Consider the following 24605-nt stretch of genomic DNA (forward strand, 5'->3'; position numbering starts at 1 on the left):
GATGTTATAATTTTGAATTAGAAGGAGCTCTTATGTGGTGAATTCAGTCGATTGTCGATCATTCCGACATTAATATTATGCACCCCCTATCATGCTTCATAAAACATCAGAGACATCATTCATTAATCCATCCATAATAATTTGAGATCAGAGCACACCTCGGCCGTGTACGACAAACACTTTAGAAGTATCCAGGGCCGTATCCAGCTTTTTTAATTTTTCCATACAAAACTTAATTTTGTATTTTTTTGTGTGCCCCCCTAGCGCTCCTCCTGACTTTTGAGTCTGGCTACGGCCCTGGAAGTACCCCTACTATGTCATCGGTGTACTGTTCACTGAAATTTGTGTAGTATTTGGAACTTTTATTGTCATTTTGTTACATGGAAAGAACTCAGGCTGGAATAGGAATGTCGATTGAACTAGATTCAAACAAAATTTGAATGGCATACGATTACAAGATATTAAAACTCTTTTTATTTCATTTCTTTAATATCCTAGGGTAGGCAGATTCATTTGACATAACACAGTCAAGCTGGGTTCGTGACTAAAGTAGATATTAACAGCAGGATGAACCGAATTCTGTTAAGCATATTCAAGTAAAAATTAAGGAATGTAATGCTTACAGCCTTTTAACAACTGAAAAAAAAATTTACATTAAGATCCTGTCACGTTTCAAAGTGATTCTTCAATTTTTCAATGTTCGTCGGATGAATGCGAAAAGAAAAACTAAAACGATTTGAAAATGTTCGTTAAACTTGAATCAGAACCTTATAATATGCCATTCTTCGCAGGTACTGGTACAACCACATTCCAACATCGTAAAAAAGAAAAGAAAAATATAAATAAAACAAGTCCCAAAATGAAACTGGCGGTCATGCGTTGGTTTTTTTTTTATTAACAACAAATATTCTCTCTAATGTCCGTTTTTCTTCTCGTCGTCGTCGTGTTCTTTGTACCATGGATGTTACATCAACGCACGATTTTATTCTTTTATTTAATGTTTTGGTATAATAAATAATAAATAATCCCATAAAGGTGTCTGGAGTATCAGTCCCGCATTTGTTATAACGAAGTTTATGGCTGTCCGGCGTTTAGAGTTTAGGGAGTTGTGTAGGCTTCATTCTAAAGCCAAATACATTTTGATGACAAAACATTGAATTGAACGTTTCTCTTGCGACAAACTCTAAGAGTTTATAAATTTCGATCGTGAAATGGGAACGTTGAAACTCCCAACTCCAACGACACAATTTACTGTATTTCCAGTTCATAAATCAAATTGCATTCATTTTCTTTAAGGATGTTCATTTGCATTAAATTAAAATAATTTTGCATAAATTTATGATTGAAAATCTAATTTACATTCCTGTTATTCCTGTCTAACAGATACACATTAATAATCCCTTCGTTAAGTTCATAGAAAGAAAATTGTGCACAGAAGCTGAACAACCGATATATTAGAAAGTGCATTCTTCTCATTAGAGGATTTGAATGCACTTTTTTTTGCCGCTCCTCGGTTATAAGAATGAATTATGCATCCAATATCGACAGCGATAAATTAATGGGCGCATATTAGGAACATTTCTTTCTTCATTTTTCATTCATTGAAAATCAATTTATTGTAAAATTAATTTTTCGATTTAAATTATTGTTGTATGTAATACAGTTGACAACGCCTTTCATTTATCTACATTTTCTATTTCGTTTAGACGGTTATAATGTGTATAATATACTTATATATGTATGCTTAATGTTGTACAATGTACACACAATTGTTCGAAAAAAGACCTCGGTGCATAATTCTGCCGGTATACCTGAAGATAGAACCTTTTCGTTTAATTTTTAAATTTATGCATCAAACGATTCACGATAAAATCGTAAAGAACGATTTATTCTTCATTATTGTTGTCGCCCGAAGGAAGATGATGTGTAGTAATTGTTGTCGAAAGTTATTTACAACCAAATTGAATCTAGACGCGCTTTAACTTTGTTTTTATTTGAATGATGATATAATATTGTCACATTCGTATTATACCAATGTATTGTATGTAATTGTACTGAACTTTGCAGACAAACTCTGTGTGTTTTCTAAGCACATTTCATGGTCATAATTCGGGGAAAAAATGGTCATTTGTCTGTTGTAAGTAGATTTTGCGAGAAACGAATGAATATTTATCAAAACCAATGTTACATTATAAAGTTTTATGGATTTGAATTCCATGTTTGACCCCCTCAAAACTTTCTAGATGGTTGTGAGTCATAAATTTTATGCAAAACTTACAACTAGACGCTAAAAGTTTAGTATTATTTTGTGTGACCAATAGACAAGAGATTAACTCAATGAGTGGTTTATGATATGATATGATATTTTCGGGATAATATTTTTGTCGCCACAAGCCGCTACCGATGGGCCGTGTGTGTACCTCAGTTAGCTTATATAGCTTATACAAATTGGTGCAAAACATAGCTGTTAAAAACATATGAAATTACAGTTAACTCCATTCAAATTTGTGACTCAGTTTTCTTCAGCTGTTTTTCAGCTGGTTCACTCATACAACATGTAGCTCCTTCGAATTGTTAACAAACTGGAGCTACGCGGTATGAATATGTAAAACTCAATTATTTCAAAAATAAATGAAATGAAGTGCAATGAAACAACATCACTGCCCTGTATATGTGTTCATACGGTCTTACCACTACTGACTATTTGCCAATTAAACTCGTATTAGCACTTAGAGTGCAGTGACGTTGTATGAGTGGACCAGCTGATAAACAGATGTTGGAAATTGCGTCACAAATTTGATTGGCGTTAACACTTTAATGTTCTATGCCTTAATGTCCTTTATCTTAGCCATTAGTATTATCATGACATAATAATAACTCACCTAATATCTAAGATGTCCTATTTGAAATGTCTTCCTTAAATCCATCAAAAAAATCCGTTGATTGCTTATAACCCCATCAGTATTTTGCTTTTTTCTTCACAAGAACAAAATAATAAACTAAAATTTATTTTTAATATAACTAAAAATAGAGAAAACCGTTGAAAACTAAATCTGTATTTTACTTCGAAAAAGAAGGAAAAAAAATGTAACGTACCAACAACAGCACCACATTGCAATGGTCTTATTCATTACAGATGCATTTAATGTAGAATTTATTTTTGAACGATCTTAAAATATAAACACCGATAGTAATATTCTACCCTCCAAAAAATTTTCTCAAATAGAGCAACCGCTATAATATTAGAATAACGTTTGTTATACCTTCCATATCGTCTGCACACACGAAATAAAATAAAAAAAAATATAAATAACAACAACAGCAACGAATTTATCAATGCAGCACATTCTTACATATCTCGCTAGAAAATTCTCATATTGTGGGACTGAGCATTGAAAATGGGGAAGACTTAAATTTTCCAACAGATGCAGTATGTCAATTTATCTAACTTTTATAATTAACATTTTCGAAACACATCCGGCATTAGCGCGTGTATTGCGGGTGTTCACTCACTCTGACATTGTTTGCATAATTAGCTCGGATACATTGAGTCTGTTTGTGAAGCAGTCATCAGTTATGAGAAATTAATATCATTTTTATAATTGACAATGTCAATAAACCAGACCGATTCCCACAGGAAAATAAATTTTTGCCCGTGTGAAAAAATTAAAATTTCACCCCACCAGTGTGATAGAAGAGAGAGGTGACCTTTTCGAAGATTTGTGAGTGAAATTATTTCGATTTTTTTTGGTGTTGTTGTTGTTAACATGTATTGAATTGTCATATATGCAAGAGGACAGTACCATAAATGGGACAATGCGATGAGGTACAATACATTTGTGGCCTGCCTTAGATTAAGGATAGGCAATATACAAAGTATTGTGATATCAATAAATAATTGACTGTCGATAAGTTATGTAAGTCTGATTCTTTTTCTGAATACTGAGTCATACAACGAAAGACTATCTGCACTAAAAAAATTTGTTCCGGTTTCTTAATATACCTACCCCTTCAAAATTTACGTCATTATTGTTTTAGTATTTAGTTGCCTCAATAAATATTTACAATTTATGACTGTCGAAATTTGGTTAACTTTGAATGACCAATCGTGAAACAGGATCATGACTAATAAACACCGGTCACGTTTAAAGGAGCTTACAAAACAAAGATTGACACGAATTTTCAGTTATTAAACAATCGGTACATTTCAACCTTTTTTTCTCTAAATCCTCTTGTTAGACTTACCATATGGTGCATTCCACTGTTACGCTAAGTAATAATAAACGAATTATTCTCAGTAGTTAGCACTAGTACAACTATAGTGTACAACTCTTTTTGGCAGGCCAAAAAGAGTTGTACACTACAGTTGTACTATTGTTAACTACTTTCTCGTCATTTCCGTAAAGAGTATGAGCTCAAACATTGCCTTTCTGTACATCGTTTTCTGTTAAAATTCTTCAAGTGAATGCTAATTCAATAAGAAAGTAAGTAAAATCGCTTTACTTCTAGTTTTAAATCAAATAAAACGAAAGTTCCCCATGGAATGTCCCATATTATGCTAATTTTCCCTTCTAATTAGTCTTTTGGCTTGTCGTCGATGTGTAGTACTGAAATAATGTACGACACAAGGACGTTCATAAAAAAAATATGCTGCCCATCAGGTATGGATAGGGTTCCATAAACAAAAACAACTGAAATAAATGGATAATCGGTTTTACTGATGGTTGAACTGGACGGTAGTGTCGTTGTTAACACTTGAACACAAATTACCTAGAAACAAAGAAAAGGTGCGCAATACACGTTCGCATTTGCATAGAAATAATTTCCACTATCGAAAAACATTCGATTGCAGACACAGTTCACAAACTATGTGTCGAAAATTGGTTTAGTATGCGTGAAGATTGGAACTTGAGATAACACTAAAGGGTATACTTTAGGTGTGTAGGTGGTGGTTGTAAAACGTGTATTGTGATAGAAGTGAGTACTTTGTTCAGCAGGTGAAACATTAAGTTTCGTAGTTATATTGAGGCCTCTTCAAGCCATTCATTTTAGTTGAATAATTTTGTTATTCGCATGAATATTACTTGAATGTAACTTTTGGTAATTGTTTCTTATACAATATTGATGGTCATAAATTCGTCGGAATTTTCCAATATTACTTTAAATGTGCCTTTAGTTGCTGACAAGGGTTTTGTCGGTTACCAGTGAATATGATGTCATGTTGGAATTCATTTCAATGTTTATAATATTTAGCCATAAATCTCATAAATTTTAACAGGGGCTGCACTTGTCCTTTTTCAGCTTAATGTCCATAATTTTAGTCAACATTTCAACTGATTGTAAAACTTGAGGAAGCCGAGTTTTGGCAGATTTCAAAGGGAATCAGTTATTGTGTTTGCCTTCTCTGCAATTTTACACTAAGCAATGATTGGCTTCTCAATGATTGGAGGGATACTTTGAAGAAAGGCAGGCCACGCCTGTTCCTTAGACTGATATTAATGAAGGGTACCTGCGGTGCGGTATTTTTAATCAGAGATCACATGTTCCTCAAGTGAAAATTGAAACCAAACTACAAAATCAGAAAAAGCGAAAGACACATAACCAACACACCAATGTATCATAATAAAAACATATGAAATATCAATACAATTTCCCCAAAGAATCTCGCAAATTGTTGTGAATCATTGTGAATGCGGAATTAATTTTTCAATCATCACTTTGTATTTAATTACTTGAAAAACCGTTGAGATCCATCTCTTTTTGAACCGTTACTTTCTCTTGATTCGTACCCACTTACCATATACCATTTTATATAGAATTATCAACATCTATGGCTAGAGCAGAGCGAATAATATTCGTAAAACTGCCAAAATAGTTTTACTTAAAGGAGAAAATGGTTTTACTTAAAGGAGAGTATGAATTGATTTAAAAAAAAAACAGTTTTCCACAATGACACTCTATCCGACAAATTTTAATTCAAAAATAATCTATCATCGCAGCGTACATTTAAATCACATAATAAAACGAATCTTCCTTTAATTGGAAAAATGTCATTAATTATTGTCCCTTCTTTACGTTGATGCCAGGGCCGACTTACTCGCATATTTACGAAGCCAGATGTCTAGTAGTTTTTTTTTGCAACTGCCTTCTTCGTTCCACTGCAATTGCAGTGCATTATAAACATTTTTCCACCCTAAGAAAACCTAACGTCCCCTTCTGACTTAAAACATTCTTCAAATATTTGTGATGCCTAAGTAAAACCATATAAAATTATATACTCCATACAACATCTTGATGTGACTTATTGTTGTTTAAAACCACGGCAATAAATACACTCTAAATAAAGAAAGAAATGAAAAATTTCCTTATGCTTCCATCCGCATATAATAAAAGTATGTTCCAATGTTCCATATTATATTGTATCCAGTGAGAGAGAGAGCTACCTTATAAATTATATTTGTATCAAAAGTTGGCTACCCCGATACATTACTTGTTTATCTCACATACCTTCATATATATATGAAAAGTATCTTTAAGAAAATCCGAAAAGACGATACAAACACACATTGCAATTTTACTTTTATTATTAAGAAATAGCGTGTGCCACACAAATTACCAGCTGGCTGGTTTATATTATTCCTGTGGCGGATTTGCCGTTTTATATTGGGGTGCTGATATGTTTTTACAAGTCAAGGTTTCGTAAATTATTAATTACACCAAAATTTTGTGTGTGGCTTACTCATTTATAGGCTGAATTCATTTCGATTGAGAATGTGGTCTCTTTACTAATCGGAAAGATTAGTTCCCAAACCTCACTGCCTGTCTACACACTCTATATTAAGGATCATTAGTGTGGCAAAATTACTACTATAATATGATTACGTCCGGTGAAACTTAACTCTTGTCTTTTATGGTAATTTTCGCTGAAAAAAATATGAAATTTTATATGAAGTGAATACCGTCCAGCGAATTGTAATAGTCGGTGCACCTGTACCTACGTCCTACGGAAGCATACACAAATTAACATTTTGATCAACTTTTTGAGCGACATATGTGCGTATGTATTACCATTGACGCTACCACCCTACGAGAAAATTTGATATTCAACTCAACGTCGATCAGCGAACGTCTTCTGTCTTGTCACAGAAAATCGCCTTTTTCTTTTTAGTGTCTATCATTCTCGCCATATACATGTAGCATCCAATATTATTTACATTAAAAATCAAAATTTATCACACATGAATGCCTTTTAAACGATAAATCGCATCCCAATAAATAATCGTCTAATGTCCTTCAAGATCCTTTTTGGCAGATGCGATTTTTTCGTTTCCTTACATTATAAATATCACATACGCGATTTCTTGGACGGAAAATGTTGCAAAAGCAGCTGTCTTTTGCGATAGGTAAATGTGTATACAGTTATATGGTTGAATGTTCTGTGTGTGTTTTTTTTTCTTCTTAACTTCATTACGTTTCATTATTGTATCTCTGTGACCTAGGTTAGGATTTTTAAAGGGAAAGAATTTTTATAAAGAGAGGGATTCCGCATTAAAAATAACTGAAGGCAGTTTACCAATTTTGTTATATAGCGAATTTCGGCAAATTACTTGTACACCAACCAATACATTGATGGTAACCAGTTAAAATGCACAACATACTTATTAGACTATAATGTGCTGTAATGTTCGCGCCAGTAATTACCATACGCTTAGTGTTAAAATGTACGTGGGAGATGCATAGACTAGACATTGGACGTCCTTACGATAACGGTTGTCTGATGCATATTAGAAAAGTTTTCTAAAACTAATTTATAATCCGTTCATACTGCATTGTATAGATAAATCAACTATACATGTATGATGTAAGTATGGTCAAGGATACTATTGTGTCTAATTTGGTAATACGTTTCGCTTTTCTTATTTCAAGGTATTGTTAGGAGATCAATACAGTACGTATGTCAAACTCTGCCGTTTGTATATATAATGAGAATGATACATTTCCTACAAGGGATAAACTATTGAATAAACGGGTCTCGTAAAGAGAAGATAAATTATTTCATTGAATTTTTTTAAATTAAAGCTTAATTTGCCCAAGTCGTTAACTTCTAATGAAGAGAAACACAGTGGGTAATTAGTCAGAAACTTTCTCTGAAGGTCTAAGATTGGTAAGTTACAAAATTCTTTTCTCACGTATATTAATTCACAATGTTTGCCTGTTTTACGTAAATGCATCTTTTTGTAGCTCAGGGGCCGTTCACAAATTATTTATGAGAAAAAATTATGAATCTTAGACCCCTCTACCACTGCGTACGTCAAAGTGTATGCGAAAAATTTTGAAATTGTATGAAGCGTTCGATTTTGACAGAAGCGTTCCAACTTGTAGAGTGTGCGTAATTTGTGAATGACCCCTTACTCTTTTACCTTTGCTTCCCCTTACTGCTTAAAATTGAAAAAAAAAGTATAACATGCATGAGTGACATATGACATACCTCCGTACCGCATATATATCTGCTGCAGGTATACTTTTTATAAGTAAGTAGTAACAGTAAGCTTGAGCTATTTTTGGTATTTGAGCTGTATAGTGCATAAGTAAGTCGTGGGCCGAATACATACAGGACATTGATGCTAAAATGTGTCGCACGATTGTTATCTAGTCAGTTCCTACATTATGTGAATACATTTCATTGAAGTCGTCTGCACCAATTGTTTGGAGAGATAGGAATATATTAGCTCAGCAAAAATGTCTCATTGAAGTCGTCTGGAACAACGTAATTAGTTCAGTAAAAATGTGTACCTCATACTGAACCACTGAACTAAACTAAATTGAGATGTTCAAATCCACAGCAATACAGCAAAAGGAGTCAATATCATTGAGTGATCATTGAGTCAATATCGTCGAGATAAAATGTAAGCTGACTGTGTTACCAATAGGAAGTGCCCTTTCCTTCTCATTCTCTTCATGGTTATAGTCAAAATTTGTCTTACCCATAACCGTGCGAATTCTGCTTCAAACGGTAATGGAACAAAAAAAGAGAGAAATCGATCTGAATCAAGCCAATCACCTAATACATGACTGAATAAATGAGAAATCTTTTCTGGTTTAAAAAAAAATTAATGTAAATTTACGTAACTGAAAACCCTAAACTAGAATGACAGCATATTTTTCCCGGGTCCCACCAATAATATTTTCTCATCCAAAAACACCCCAAAAGTAGTTCGTTGACCTAAAAAAAAAATGTTAAACCTCAAGTAACCGTATCATATTCTCAGCCAACAGATTTTACACATCAAAACTAATATTGCAAGTTTTACGTACATCGTCGAGGGATCCGTAGGTAGAATTTCGTTGATTTTAAATTGTGTTACCGTGGTGCTGGTTGAGGTTCACATATTGTATTCGTTTTTTTTTCGGTCTATTTTATATTGATTTTCTCAATTTTTTTTTTGCATAATTTACATAAGATATATTCAGATCCGAACCGTCCAATTTGATGGAATATGTATATCAATTTCTCATTATTCCAGATGCATGCATCACCCAATGTGAGCGCAAAAAATGAATCCATCGCAAAAGTGAAAGGAAGCCGAAACATCTTATTTGAGAGGACCGAACACTTTCGGTTCTGCCGGGTTCTGCACACCCTTCAAATGCGATTGTCTTCGTTTAAAGTCCTTAACTTTTTTTTTGATCGTCTGAAGTCTCTATATATTGAGAAAACAAATCGTGAAACATAAAATATCAAAACAACATGTCAGAAATTGCTGCGTGAATATTCCCGTTCGACATGTTAACTCAAACAATTTGAGTCGTTATATTACTTCCGCGTGTGAACTATTTTTCTTTTCTTGTACCTGGCTATTATATAATATAAATATTTTGAACATGTAAAGTCTTTTGCGAGCGGATAAGATACATGGATGCATATATAAGAGGATCTGTGTACCCTTTTTTTGAAAATAAAGATTCATATGTTTAACATATGTTATAGGTATGGTATTCGGCTGTTCGTGGAAACTGGATTTGTTTATGTAAGGAAGACGTTTAGGGAAATAAATTGTTGCTGCCCGTTGAATAACTGGCAACATTTTCAATTGTATTGTATCAATCATTGCTCATTTTAAACCCGCTAAACCTTCCAGTTTTCCAATTGAAAATAATTAATCAGGTTTGTCGCACTAGCCGACTGATAAATTGTTGTCCGTCCGCAAATCTAATGTCTGCATTTATTGTCGATGAACGTTCTAGCAATTATAGTTGTGTTTCCATTTTTTTTATGTCGACGTTTCGTTTGCAATATGGTCGAAGGGAAATTCGAAGACTCTTTCTACGCTTAAGACTCACTTCTAAAGAATTTTTGTTAAAATCTTTAAAAATTCCATTTTTATGTGAAAGTAATATGCCCCTCGTATATGGCAACGCTTTTAACGAAAAATGTTCCTTTGAAACAAGAAATTCATTCGGCATGTACTGGGAAAACCCAAACAGCAGAGGTTTTACGATCGTAATGTACGAATTCTGAAATACAATTTTCATAATCAGGTGACAATAAATGTGCCAACTAGTAACAAAAACATTTGTATTGTACGCTATGGCACTTCGTCATCCACCGTCAAATCTCTCTATATTTTTTCGCTTTGTAAATCAATGCGTTACAGCAGTTGAACACTGACCGCAGACAGACAAATTTCTTGTAAATACCAATTTCGCGCTCGATTCGCAACTGCCAAAAATATTTTATATAAAATAAAACGTCAACCCCAATGCGAACACCAGCAGACGGGACGTCATACAGATCTATAAATATATACAGAGAAATATCATAATGCACCACCCCTAGGCAGAACTATTCAAATTTAGCACTTAAGCTGTGTGTATTTTATAGGGCTGTGAAATTCATCGAACAAAATAGCTTATGTGTGCAAGCAACATGTTTGGTTTGATAGAGCCCTGCGTCCAACCCTATAATTCGACGAGCATCTGCACAAGTAAATTCTCCTTTTCATTCTTCATTTCTGAAGAGAATAATACAGAAAATTAGGGTGCATTTGCGCATTGCATTTCAGATTTGTTCCTGTACGGTTTGATGGCACGTGCTTTTCGAATTTTTTAATATAAGTAACAGTGTTAACTGTTTGTCTATTGTTAACACGGATTTTGCTTTGTTTCTCTATTAAATATGATTAACTGTTAAATCATAAGTTCATGATTGGGTCTTAATGATGACGATGATAATGATGATTATGTTGTGGTGAATGTGAAAAACGTTATTAATGCCATCTCCATCCTGTTACTTAACATATATTGTCCAATAGAATTTTATTGAATTTGTAACTTATTGCTATATGATGATTATATGCGTCTTATATCAACGTCTTTGGGTTAGTATGCAAAATCGAATTGAACGTTAAAGTTTATCAAAAATCTTTTTTTTTTGTTGTTACCACCTTTACATTCGCTTAGCATATGGAACCTAAGATTGTAATGTTCTAAACACAAACATTAAGTTCTCATCAACTCTTCATTTCACTAGGTAGGAAAATTGATAGTGAAGGATACTTTTCATTTTTACTCAGAGCAACAAACAAAACGAACCAACTATGGTACTTTTGTGTGAATGCAAGTCAAAGTCACATAATAAAATAGAATCGAAGCTATTCTCGTCTTATTTCACGATTCGTATTAACTTTTATGGTTTTTCCACATTTTCAACTTGAATTGAATGGGTTCATATAGTTAACAGACGTTAAATATTGGTGTCACCAATATTTGAGTGTTAGGTGATTTTTTATGTATTCACCCATTAAATATAATTCGGTTTCTCGAATCGAAAGAAGCCTTATTTCTTATCACACCTTTGACCTTTGCGTGCAGTCAAGATTTCATGGTACTGGAGGTTATTACACAGAACTGAAGACGATATTTTAACAAGTATGTCGGGATTTTGTTAACGGAACAAATAGCAAGCGCTGTGTTGTTTGGCTATTTGTACCCTGGTACAAATAGAAAGCTCTGTGTTGTGAGGCTGTTTGTACCCAGGCAGGTACCAATAGTAGACCGTAGCATCAGCTGTGTTGAGCTGCTATTTGTACTCGGGTACATACAAATAGCATTACCTGTGTTGCTTGGCTATTTGTACCCGGGTACCAATAGAATCGGCCTCTTGTTAATCAGAAAAACAAAATCAGAAATCAACTTTACATTAATTGTGGTTTTGAAGTTAAAATTTTGCAATTGTTTTAGACGAACGGTTCACAACACTTTATTGATTGTATCGATTGTGTTACTGTGAAAACTAAGTATGGAAATTGATTATAAAATAACATAGAAACCCAAGTAACTGCAAAGAGAAAATTAGTTGCAAATCAAAGATCATTCGTTGATTATCAATCAGAGAAATAACATCGTTTTAACAATGGACGGATTTGAACCAGCAACCTATGGATAACAATTTGTTCTGCTATATATATAAAACCACACTAATCAGAGCTCGCTGTTCTTGTCGTCGCTGTGGATCGCAGATAACAGTGGCTCTAATTTTCAATTTTTCATGGGACAGTCAGGATAATTACTGAATGAGGTACTTGTAGCTAGTTGTGGCTGTATTTTTTTCAACGAGCTGATGGGACCTTATATCAGAATTTACTGACTTCTGTCTTCAGAGTCTGCATCTTATTTTTCAGCTCTAAAATTTATATTTCATCTTCTTCAAAGTTTCATTAGCTTCAGAGTTTCGTTTTCCCAAATTAGATAGGGTGTCATAAAAAACCGATCGGGAATGATCAGTCCAAGAGCCTAAGTTAGGACTTATGCGATCTTGGAGCAAATTTCTGTCCCCTTTTCTACATCTTCCTGATGTCTTTTTAATATTTCAATTTACCGAACATCATTAAATTGATGTGCTCGGTACTGTTGGGTATGAGAGGCAAAGTTTCTATGTATCACAAAACAATAACTGTTTTCGTGAAACACAGAAGTACCCTTCAATATTGGAAATACAAAATCAGAAATTGGTGTGCTTATAAATTTCGTATCAAAGGAAAACAACTTAATTCAGTCGACCACCTTTCTAGTTCTTTTACCATACGATTGAAATTAGCGCGGCAAAATAATCTTTTCCCATTTTAATATGGGGTGCCAATCGTTCGTATATAATATGCTGTTCACAATACAATTTTTTTTTCTTTTTCAAATCTTGAAAAACTACCTGACTTATATACACGAATACAATGCACCAAATGTAGTCAGCTGATCAGCAAGGTCACTTTTATTCAATAAACTACTTTTTTGCCACTGCGATTCCAATAAGATTTTTTTCGTTTAATCTTACTCGGTGATTATGTATGAGTTGATATTGCTTCCCTTTCCGTTCAACCAATCGTTGCATCGTCATTTCCCGTTCTTTACCCTGAGCAGTAGATATATACCCTCGTTTTTTTTCTCCTGTATGTGTGTGCATTTTTGTTTCATCCACTTTAGGTCTGCAGTACATTCAACTTTTATGTACAACATTTTTATATTTGCTTTCCCTTAAGACTTTCCGCACAGATATTGTAACCATAACATTATTTGGCTGTTCGTTTTTCGTTCGGTATAGGGTCGTTCTTAAGTTTCACTTTCGTTTGTGCATTAATTCGAAAAATTTGTAGAACAGAAAAGATAAGAATTAGTAAGAAATGGACGAAATTGTGTGTCATTGACTGCTGGTAGGCTCTTCGTCATAGCCACGAAATAACGAAATTTCTTGCAAAAATGTCCTGAATCTCCATTTTGTTCGGAAAGTTCTCGCTTCATATGAAACTGATATATTCACGGTCACCCCGTAACTTTTTCTTTTATTATTTGCACTTTTCAGATCCATGTTTTCATCCCTTAAAATTGTGATGGATATTTCTTTCTCCGTCTATCCTTTACGGTTAGGTATCTGGCAAAATTGCTTTTTGACTCTGACTTTTTATTTATTCTTTTACTAAAGAAATACATTTTGTTCTGTCTAGACAGAGTCTTGTAAGAAGAAAAGGCATTCCCGTTGAATTCCTTTTAGTGTATATGTAGATCACAGCTGATTTCCATTTGGATTAACAGATTCAAATTGATTTATTTTGCGGTAAAAATGTATTGGTGTTGGCTGACGGTGATATATTGGAGTGGAGTATATGTAGGAAAAAAAAAACAGTGCGACTGGTTTCGTACTTAAATCTTCAATTTTTGCATATACTACTTAACTCGCTCCGTTGGCAATGGTCCAAATTTACATTTCAGTGTCTTGTAAATGTATTTCCAATTTCTTTATAACTATGCATGGCTGGATGAGGTTTCTGGTAAATAGCTGGGCTACCAAAATTTCCCTCCCAATTTTTAATGTGTTAGTTGATGGATTTCAGTACTTTCCAGAAGGGTTCAAAGTCCAAATGCAATTAAAGAATTTGAATGTCTTACCCTCAGATCGAACAAATCGAACCAAGATTTGGCTTTGAGTGATATATGCGACCGGAAAGATATTTAGATTTACCCTAGATTCCATTTCATAACTAAAGTCCTGCAACAAAACTCTCTCATCAAATGGACTTAGACATTATCTAACGTTAATGCTGAATTCAATTCTTATTGGAACAATATCAATATTGTCGGCGATCTAAATAAAACGTTTAACTAACATTAAATAACTGGCTTATCACAGTGCATCAAATTGAAATGGATAGATTAATTGTGTAGGCGTATAAGGGAAAAATTTCTATTCCATTTATAGCCGATAAAGACACTCCTTCAATAAGAAGAAGGAATTGCATTTATATGTATATTGTGGATGTAATGTCCATCGAGAAAAAAAAATCTGCTTTTAGTGTAAATATAAAACCCTTATGTATCCAGTGCTGGTTATTTAATCAAATAATCTTCAATAGGTACAGGCAAACACCAACATATAAATTACAAACAAAATCCATCAAAAATCAAAGCCTATAAGGTAATTTTCTGTCTCACAAAAAGCCACACATAATGCAGGTATATTCGATCTATATAACATAAAAAATGCATGAATATGTTTGTAAAAGCAGCTTTTTTTTCCATGTAAGCCCTCAGTTACAAAAGATTTTCTTCCATAGCATATGATTTGATCTCGTCTCTAGTATATTATAGTCTGTGCGATCTTAGTATTATTCTACTCATACAACCCCGAAAAAATATCGTATGAAAACTGTAGGTAGGGGGGATGAATGAATGAAAGTTGATAAAAGAAGGAACGTAACTTTTTGTTAACCAGTTCAACATTCGCTTCGTACGGTTGCGTGAGATTCGTTGTCGTGTATATTTTTCTTTTCATTTTGTGCTTAGCATTTTGTAGAAAGAATAGCAACTTATCTATGTTGAATATATCGGACAATTATAGCTGTTATCGTTAGGGAAGAGACGACAATTCGTTTATCATACTGCAGTGTGTGAAGAGTTGTGGTGTGTTGTGCGGTGTTTTTGAGTGCTTAGTGTCTCAAAATTGACACTATTCGGATTTTCTAAACAAATTTACACTCATTTTTTATATAAAATTGGATTAAATGAACAATTGGGTTAATATGACGGACGAGGAAATTGTATGGACATGCACAAGGTAAATACATCAAGAACTATATACTAGTGTTAGCTATACGGATCTATGTTAAAGTATAAATTGTTGATCTGTAAACGGGAAATGATCTCTTACTATCTCCTCTTTCTCTAATTGTGTCAGATAAGCCGCAATTATGTGAAGCTAAATTTTTAATTTATAATAAACCAGCCGGCAAATCGATGATAGACTAAATTGAGAGTTCATTCGAAATGTTCTATTTTAAAAACAAAACAGACGGCCTAATCTAACAGAAAAATGATTTTTTTCTCTTCAATTCTCCTCTTATCAACTTCCTGAGCTGCCTACGACAATTGATTATTATTTTCAATTTTTGTGCTAATTTTATACTTGTCACCAGACGCAAAGTGTGTACTTAATCGTTGTAACTTGTTACACGGAAACTGTATCGAATCCCCAAGAACTGAACGTCTAACATTTACTAATTGGGGTTGGACGGTTTGCGCGGACGTTAACGACTTTTTATTTTCTTTAATTTCGTTGATATGTTCTAACAACCTTAGAGTTTTATGTTCTTCAAGTTCTCACAGTTGTACGAATTAAATAAATAATCAAAAAAATCGTTTGAAATTTTCAGTAACATTATCTATAATACATGAACATTAAGATGGTGTGTTTTTTTCGTCTCTATTCATAAATAAAAGTCTAAATTTATTAATTCGTCATTCAAACGGTTGACTAAAGTGATACCGCCATCAATTTGTTTAATCAAAAGGTTTAACAGTATGAGGTATATAGTTTCGGCGTTAAATTATTTTTATAAATTCGAAATTTTTATCGAAAATATTTTTTATTTTATTTTTTTTCTTTCTTCAGTAGATTTGTGTTCATGATATGAATGAATGTAATTTAAGAAAATTTCCAACGAAATTAATTAGGATTCGTCCGTTTTATATAGATTATTTTACAAATTATGATCAGTGAATATAACTGGTATTTTAGATTGTGTCATTATTCTCAAAATAAATTTAAACGAAAAATGTTTCGCTACAAATATATTCGATGGTGGTAAAATTAGCACAAAGTTTGTTATCAATCCGATGAAAAAAATCTCTCTCCTTCGCGAATCAGAGAACTAATTTCGGCAAATCCTTTATTACAATCCTGAACATATGACTCGTGCTCAGAAAAAGATGTGAACAGGTAAATGAAAAGTTCAAATTTTTTCTCTTCACAAAAAAAAATATTTGGAAAACCCATAATTCGTTGAACGAATAAAAAAAATATTTTAAAATCGTTACACCTATTAAAAACAACTATAATATCTCGTAAGCACGATCTCTTTGTTCATATCGGCTCAACAACGAACCCTATCCTATTCAAATGCAAATATATTTATGATTTCCGCCATTTATACCTTCCAAAATAAAAATATTTTTTTTTCCACTTAAAGAATGGACAAATAAATTTGGTTTCTTAATAAGGGTATTTTGTTCCCGAAACACACAGCACATATATCGCTTTTGCCGCGCATATATACATATAATATTCCTCATCCACTTTGTCGCATAATTATTCGTTATGTTAAATTAATTCAATTATTTATCGACGAACATAAAGTGTCTTTCAATTATTTTTTGTTTGTTTTTATAAAAATTCGTAATTGATTTTTCCTGAAAGTTTATTTCATTCTGTTAATTGTCGCTTTGAATTGGTCATTTCCGATTGATCCGGTCACCATAAACTTATCTGCATTATATACAGATGCCGTGCACAATGCAATTTCGAACAAATGTGTAAATAATTTATAATCAGAATTCTTCCGATGCACATGCCATTATACAGAACAGTGTGTGCCCGTTCCGTCTCAAAACAGTTCAATATCATTTCGTAATTGTTTTTAGATACATACAATTACCTGTAACTTCAATTTTGTTGTGTTTTTTTCTCTTTATTTTTGTCAATAATACCTTCGTCTTTTTCATCATCGGTTCGCGTTCAACGTTAAGTCACATATATAGCTGACTACAAAAGGCAAGGGCACATTTTGTATCTCGAGTGCAATACATACAATGCAGCTGAGTTTATTTTTATACGTTTTTCGATTCTTTTTCTACAAATAGAATAAGAAAACAACAAGTTCTTCAGCATGGCTCAAGAGGTTTTCTTTACCATACCAAATGCACATATATATGACCAAGAATAAGTAAGATTGTTGATATGATTATTCCTCGACAATTCTGTGTGTGTGGGTAACAATCGTTGCTTTTATTTTTCCATATTTTTTTATATTAAAATGGATGAAACTGCAGTATTTAGCCTTGGAGTTGAATCTGAAATTATGACTCCAAGAGACTTCTGCGCAAACTTCTTTTTATTTGCGTGCCCATTATAGAACCATTTTACGGCTTTCCTTTCGGTTATTATCGGTAAATGTTTTCGATTCTTTACCTCGACGGTAATAATTACTCCTGTTCAAAAGGTACACCGTCATTGTGTGCAATGGCAAAAAAAATAATTACTTACAGAGTGGTACGATGTACCATGATTTAAAATCATTATGGGTCCCATGACAAAGAAGAAAAGAAATTTACTTCTTTCCAGCTAAAAGTATTTACGAATAATTAAGCAAACGTTTTCCTTTGGTCACAACTTGTTCGTTCATTCAACGTGTCTTCTTTAACCACAAACCGTTTACCGATTTGTTTTTTTTTTTTTTATTCCAAAAGAAAGGTGTTTTCACTGCTAACAGATTATCAGCCTAATCAGGAAGAAATACATTTTAATGCATCATCTTCTTAACATTTCGCGCCTGTATCTTTTTAATGTTTTGCACCTTATATACATCTCAACTCAAGGAGGAATTAAATTATCACGTTCGGTGAATCGTTAAAAAAGTTGAAAGCGAAAAGAGCATACGAAAAAACGAAACTTTATTTTCCTTTCACCAATCACATGTTTTGATAAGAATTTTTTGGCGATGGTTTGTATATCGGCTACCAGATCGTCTTGATCGTAAAATGTTTTCAGTTTTGTTCTTTTCTTCTTGAATGTTTTTTTTTTATTATTTATTCATAAATAAAAATGCCCACACATTCATTATATTATTTCGTTTTTCGTCATTCCGTTTTTAAAAGTTCAATTACCTATATTTACGAGAAACTTACGGCATAAAAATCCGAAATGAATGAAGAATATAAAAAAAAAACATCAACAAATTATTGGGCTAGGTCATGAGTGTTGTGTCTCGTCGTAACACTATTTGTTTTGGTTTTGTAACATTTTTTGAATGAATCGGAGATTGTCTCAATAAATTCGAAATAATTGTCACGGAAGACAATTATATTTCTTTTGTTTTTAATTTTATTGAGACAAAGCAGAAATTAAGAGTGATTCGGATGTGCCGTCTTCCCCCTTTTTTTTGATTCATCATGTATGACTTGTAAATCATCCATATAGTTATATGTGTTGTAAGTTCAGAATTTTTTTTCATTTTAATTTTTAATTTAACCAAGAGATAGAGGGAAAACTCCTGTTTATGCTATATATGTATGCACAATCAAAATGTGTACATGACGAGTAAAATAGTTAAAATAAATAAAAAAAAAACTTGAATTTCGTATATATATCGTCTTTTTTCACCATAATATAAGTTGAATGTTTCGACTCTGTATACAAAAATATCTATGCAGTGGTATTGGTAGGTTTTTGAACTGAAGAAGGGTGTTCCACTTAGTTATTACACATGCTGAGGGTACGATTGAACACGAAAAAAAAAGAACTCTCGTCGTATTTGTGTGTTGTTTCTTGGCGGGCAATGCATTTTTATTCTCTTTGCCTCTACCATGTGGTCGCTTTTGAATTAACAACAGTGCACCCATACAGTCACGTCCGTATAAGTGAATGTTCATAGGCGTCTGATTAGGTTTCGATGAGTCTAGAAACTGTGTGTGAAGTTTTATATTTGTTCATATTACATTAAGAGAAATCCGTTCGGATTAATGTGGAAAACTAAAAATTTTCAAAATAAAATTGTTCGTGATTCTCATCTTCCAATAAACTTACAATTCTAACACTAGCAATCAGGCCTATGCTGATAGGCAAAACATAATTTACTGGCTCTCGAATCAGTGTATGACGTAATGTTAAACCATGAGCAAACATTTGACTATTTACCTCCAATATGTTCCCCGGTGGCATAACGTTCTTTTTTTGCTTCGCGCCACCACTGTGACTTATCTACCCTCTTTAAAACTGTATGAAGGAAAAAAAATGTGTATAAATATAACCATAAGGGTCCCTATATATAGGGCTCACAATATTACACCCTAAGTGTGTGTGTATGTTTTGGACAAGTTACGAATCGTCTATCGTGTACTGCATCCATTCCCCGGGTACATTAACAAAATATTATTACGAAACGTTTTCACATTTGATCACTTTGCGCCAGCGTAATAGCATACACATTTCGAGTTCTCGTTTGTGTGTCGAACACCTTTTATTTTGTGAATTAATTTTCAATAATTTTAATTTACTCACGCAATTACGTTTTAACACAAAAAAAGGAGGAGGAATGTACAGCATTTCGTTTATAAGACTTGGTATACTTAAACTTTCATCACCTCAATCATTCAGCCAGTAATTAATTTTAATTTTTCTTTTCTGTTTATTTCAGTGCGAGCAGCCTAGTCTGTGGATCAGCATCTGAGCTTCCACGAGCAATGGATGCGTGCAATTCACCGGAAAAATCCAACGAAATGTCTTTTTATGATAACACACCGCTAAGTAGTCCGCTGCCATGTTCCATAAGTCCATCCGAATCGTCTCTCATGTTACATGAGAATCTGCCAACGGATTTCACAATCACACCATCCAGTGACATCGAACGTCGTCCATTCAGCGAGGTCGTTTTCAACACACTAGATACCAGTGCAACCACTAAGAGTGCATGTCGGAAATTGAAATTCATTGAACCGTCCGGCACAGCACCAAAACGTATGGATTCACCAAGGACACCGACTACACGACTGAGCCCGAAAAATTTGGGTAGCATTTTTCATCCACTGAACAGTATCGGTGAATCGTCCAATTCAAATGACGATTATGATATGGAATTGCTGGAAATGGATGCGATGGAAGATCATGATAATTTGCCACCAGCCAATTTCGATTCGGTTATTCATGGACAAATGACACATCCGCCGCTGAGGCGAGGAGTGAGTTTAAACGAAAGTACAACTTCCAGTAGGAGGAATCGACAGTCACTTAGCAGTGATGGCCTGGAAGGAGTAAGTGCGCTTGGTGAAAATAGTCCGCCGTTTGTGATGCATGGTTTCAAGCGGTCCGAACGAGGTGTGTGCAGTCCCATAAACAGTAAGCGGTGGAAATCAGAGATGGAGGGAAAGGAGAATGTACCACAAGCTAGACCAGTGCTTCAAAAATCATTTTCAATGATCGATTCTAGTCTCAATATTATGAAAGCGCTTGAAAAAGGTAAGCGACCTCGCTAACATTTTGCGTGTGAACTCGGTACTCATTTTTTTTTCGTTCATTCCAGCTGATCTAGGCTTGATTGGAGACCACAGTAAACCATTCTGTTTGCCAATAACGAACGGTAAGCAACGAGATTTGACCTGTATTTCCGTGCACACAATGGCAAGGCTTTTAAATGGAGACTACAAAAATGCAGTAAATTCATACCGTGTGATTGACTGCCGATATCCGTACGAATTTGAAGGTGGTCACATAAGGGGTGCTGAAAATTTATACACAGAAGATGACATATATCGTGTTTTAATGAGTACAAAGACTGAAACGGCGACGGTGGTGCCAGTTGAACCAAAGAGAAATATAATCATATTTCATTGTGAATTCTCCTCACACCGAGGACCCAAATTGTAAGTGGATGCCATAGATCGCTACAGAGAGAGCGCATTGAAAGGAATTGTGTTTCTAACGGATGTTTTTCTCACTTACAGAGCAAAATTCTTACGGACAAAAGATCGAGATGCCAACAACGATATATATCCAGCACTGCACTATCCCGAAATCTATCTACTCGATGGCGGTTACAAAGAATTCTTTAAATATTACACCGATCTTTGTGACCCAAAGACGTACCTGCCGATGCTGGAACCAGCGTACGACTCATACTATAAGCACTTCCGAGCGGCAACGAAAAGCTGGAATGGCGGCGACCGAGTCACTCTAAGTAGGACGGGGAAGTCAAGGTCTCGACTTTTGTTGTAATGGAAAATGAAGTATAAAAGAATCTAAAAAGTGAAAAACGGAAATCATATAAAATTCTGTCAACGAAAACCAGAATGACCCTTTCAAAAACAACCGAAAAGAAATTATCCGAAAAGAGAAAAACTTTTTAAATTTTTTTTTGTAAAGAAAATGAAATTACGACAAAATATTAGAAATGGGACTTTTGCATATTCACCGCAGTTGACGACCGGTGCTTATTTTTTTATAAAAAAAAGAAAACTGTGATTTCGTCCACCGATTCAAATAAGAGGAGTGTACAAAAAACTAAACAGAAGAAAAATAATTAATGAACAAGAAGCCGCTGAGAAAAGAACAAAATGGAACGAAACGATTCATATTAATCGATAGATTGTTTTATTTCGTTATAATGAGCTGAAAAAAATAAGACTTAAGTGAGCATTTATTATTATATTATGAGTATACATAGTACCGCAGGCTTCTAGGACTAATAAAACACACCTCCACACAAAACAAAAAATTGATTAAAAAAAAATCTTAAAAAAAAACTTACAAAAAACATCAAAAAACTAAAAAAATTTATTTTTTGTTAAATAGTTCAACATCCTAGTTTCTAATCAACTTATTTATTTTTGAGCGAAAGAACGAGCAAGAAAGAAAAACAAAACCGAAAAAATAATTTTTTTAATCGTATTGTCACAAAAAATATTTTTTTTTATTATTTCAATTATATTCGACAAACATTTTAAATGTCTAAAATTCGAGAAAAATAAACTCATTTTTGTTGTTGTTTTTTTAATGAAAATAATCCCTATTATTATATATGTGTGTTTATGTACAATGAAAATAAATGAAAGAAATTATTTGACTTTGGACGACATAAATTTTCATTTTTTTAACTTTTTTTTCAAATTTTCAATTTTTAAATTCGGAAAAATAATAAACGATTTCACTTACTTTTCTATTGAACACTATAAACGGATAGTGTGGGCCGAATGGTAATGAAATCTATTTTTTTTGTGTCCTCAGATCATTGACGGACCATTTCCCGTTTTTAAAATTGACCAATTAGTAAAAGAAAATTAAAAAAATGGAAATATCTGAACCATTGTCTGACATTATTCGAGTAAAGTATAGTAATTTATATAACAAAAATGCCCCCACTAGTAAATAAAAATGTAAATTAAAGAAAAATACAAAAAAAAATTATGGCGCAATAGCATTTAAATAAATTCTAGAAAATTTTTTATATGATTTTAGTCGTAATAAAATTAAAAAAATTCAAATTAAAACAAAACAAAAAAACGAATAAAAACGAAAAATTTATATAAAAAAAACAACAGAATTTTGAAATATTTCGGAAGAAATGCTTATACAATGAATTCGGTCAAGTACCGTCGAGTGTATTGCAAAACAAAAAATGAAATTCTGACCGAGGGGTTATGCACTCCGACTAACCAAAAAGTTAACGAACTATCAATTAATCCGATTAACCTGAGAACTCTCCGTTAAACCTGATGGACATGATTGATGCAGGTTACTCAAAGGAAGTGCATACTCCCTCGATTTTGACAAAGAAAATATGACAACAGAAAATGGAAAAACGAATCTAATGAAAAGACAGAGAGAAAGAGAGTTAATTTTTCGATTATTACATGTGTAATAAAGAGCTCTATACCCTTACTAGTTTAATAAATATAAAATTTAATTTACTTTGTATCAAAGCTGATTTCCTAGTAATAGACCTCGATAATATAAAAAAAAATCTTTTTTTTTCTGAAAAAAAACTTAAATTTTCATCACAATCTTGCACACCATTCGGCCATCACAATCATAAATCGGATTTGAATCTGGAATTGTCGTTGAATTTATCGGGAATTTTTTTTAGAACATCACGATTACCTGAACCTGACGTTACATGAACCTGTTTTGAACCTTGAACCCCATATGCTGTTTGTCATTTTAAAATCTTCTAAGAGGCAAGTATCTAAGTAACTACAAAATGGCCAAACCTGTTAGCTCCGGATATCATCTGAATACCAGACCGTACCGTAAAAACTTGATAGTTTCCTGAAATTATGTATTTTTCGTCTGTTGGTCTGCTTCACACAAGAGGCAGCCTTATATACAGAAATAACTTAAAACAGCAAAGGATTATGGCACAAAATTTATATTGAAGAGTATACCGCTTTACAAACACAAATGAAATGGCACTACATCATCCATTTACGCTTTCCATTTTTTTTGACGAGAGGAAGGAAGAGCATGTCACTAGCCAAAATTGAAAGTGTCCAAACAATTACCTAAACGAGTCTAGCATAATTACACTATATGACCTATTGTCTTTGCTTCCTTTTAGGTAAGTATATGATGCAAGGCTTTTTTTTGTGTTCTGAAAATTTTGGACAAAGTTCCAAAAAAATCAGAAAAAGTTCTGCATTTTTAGGATTTTTTTTTTGAAACTTTCTCAAAGTTTTTGAGAATTGAAATTCCTCAAAAATAAACCCTGATATGATGTTAATGTTCCAAACAACACAATAAGAAACAAATCTTAAAGAACTATTGCCTAGCTACACTGTTACTTCAGGACTTGAAACCCATTCTAGTCCCTTCGAAACTTGCTGATAAATATAACTTTTGATGAATTTATTGTAGTCTTGATAAGGCTAGCCTTCCTTTAGATATTACCGAAAGTTAAATTTATGTCGGAAATACTACAAATGATTTCAGTAAACTGAAAACGTCGTTAAAACATTAGGATGAACAAGGCACGTTTGTGAGCCGTAGAATTAACAGTAAACCAAAGTCCTGAACTAAT

General features: G+C 33.3%; 1 protein-coding gene across 2 annotated transcripts in view; it reads left to right on the top strand.

Moving 5' to 3' along the window:
* Positions 1-22266, top strand: part of LOC119069923 (M-phase inducer phosphatase-like) — a 107017-nt gene extending 84751 nt beyond the window's left edge. The window contains exons 1-4 of one of the 2 annotated variants that reach the window (XM_037174144.1): positions 15257-15601; positions 20235-21052; positions 21117-21456; positions 21538-22266. In XM_037174144.1, coding sequence (XP_037030039.1) covers positions 15549-15601; positions 20235-21052; positions 21117-21456; positions 21538-21808 — 1482 coding nt within the window. In that variant the 5' untranslated portion in view covers positions 15257-15548 and the 3' untranslated portion in view covers positions 21809-22266. Of the gene's footprint in view, positions 1-15256; positions 15602-20234; positions 21053-21116; positions 21457-21537 lie in introns of those variants that run through there. The other variant, XM_037174143.1, reaches the window with a different exon arrangement.
* The last annotated feature ends 2339 nt before the right edge of the window (positions 22267-24605 follow it).

Source organism: Bradysia coprophila, assembly GCF_014529535.1.
Source record: "Bradysia coprophila strain Holo2 chromosome X unlocalized genomic scaffold, BU_Bcop_v1 contig_416, whole genome shotgun sequence".
In the NCBI taxonomy this organism is placed as follows: domain Eukaryota; kingdom Metazoa; phylum Arthropoda; class Insecta; order Diptera; family Sciaridae; genus Bradysia; species Bradysia coprophila.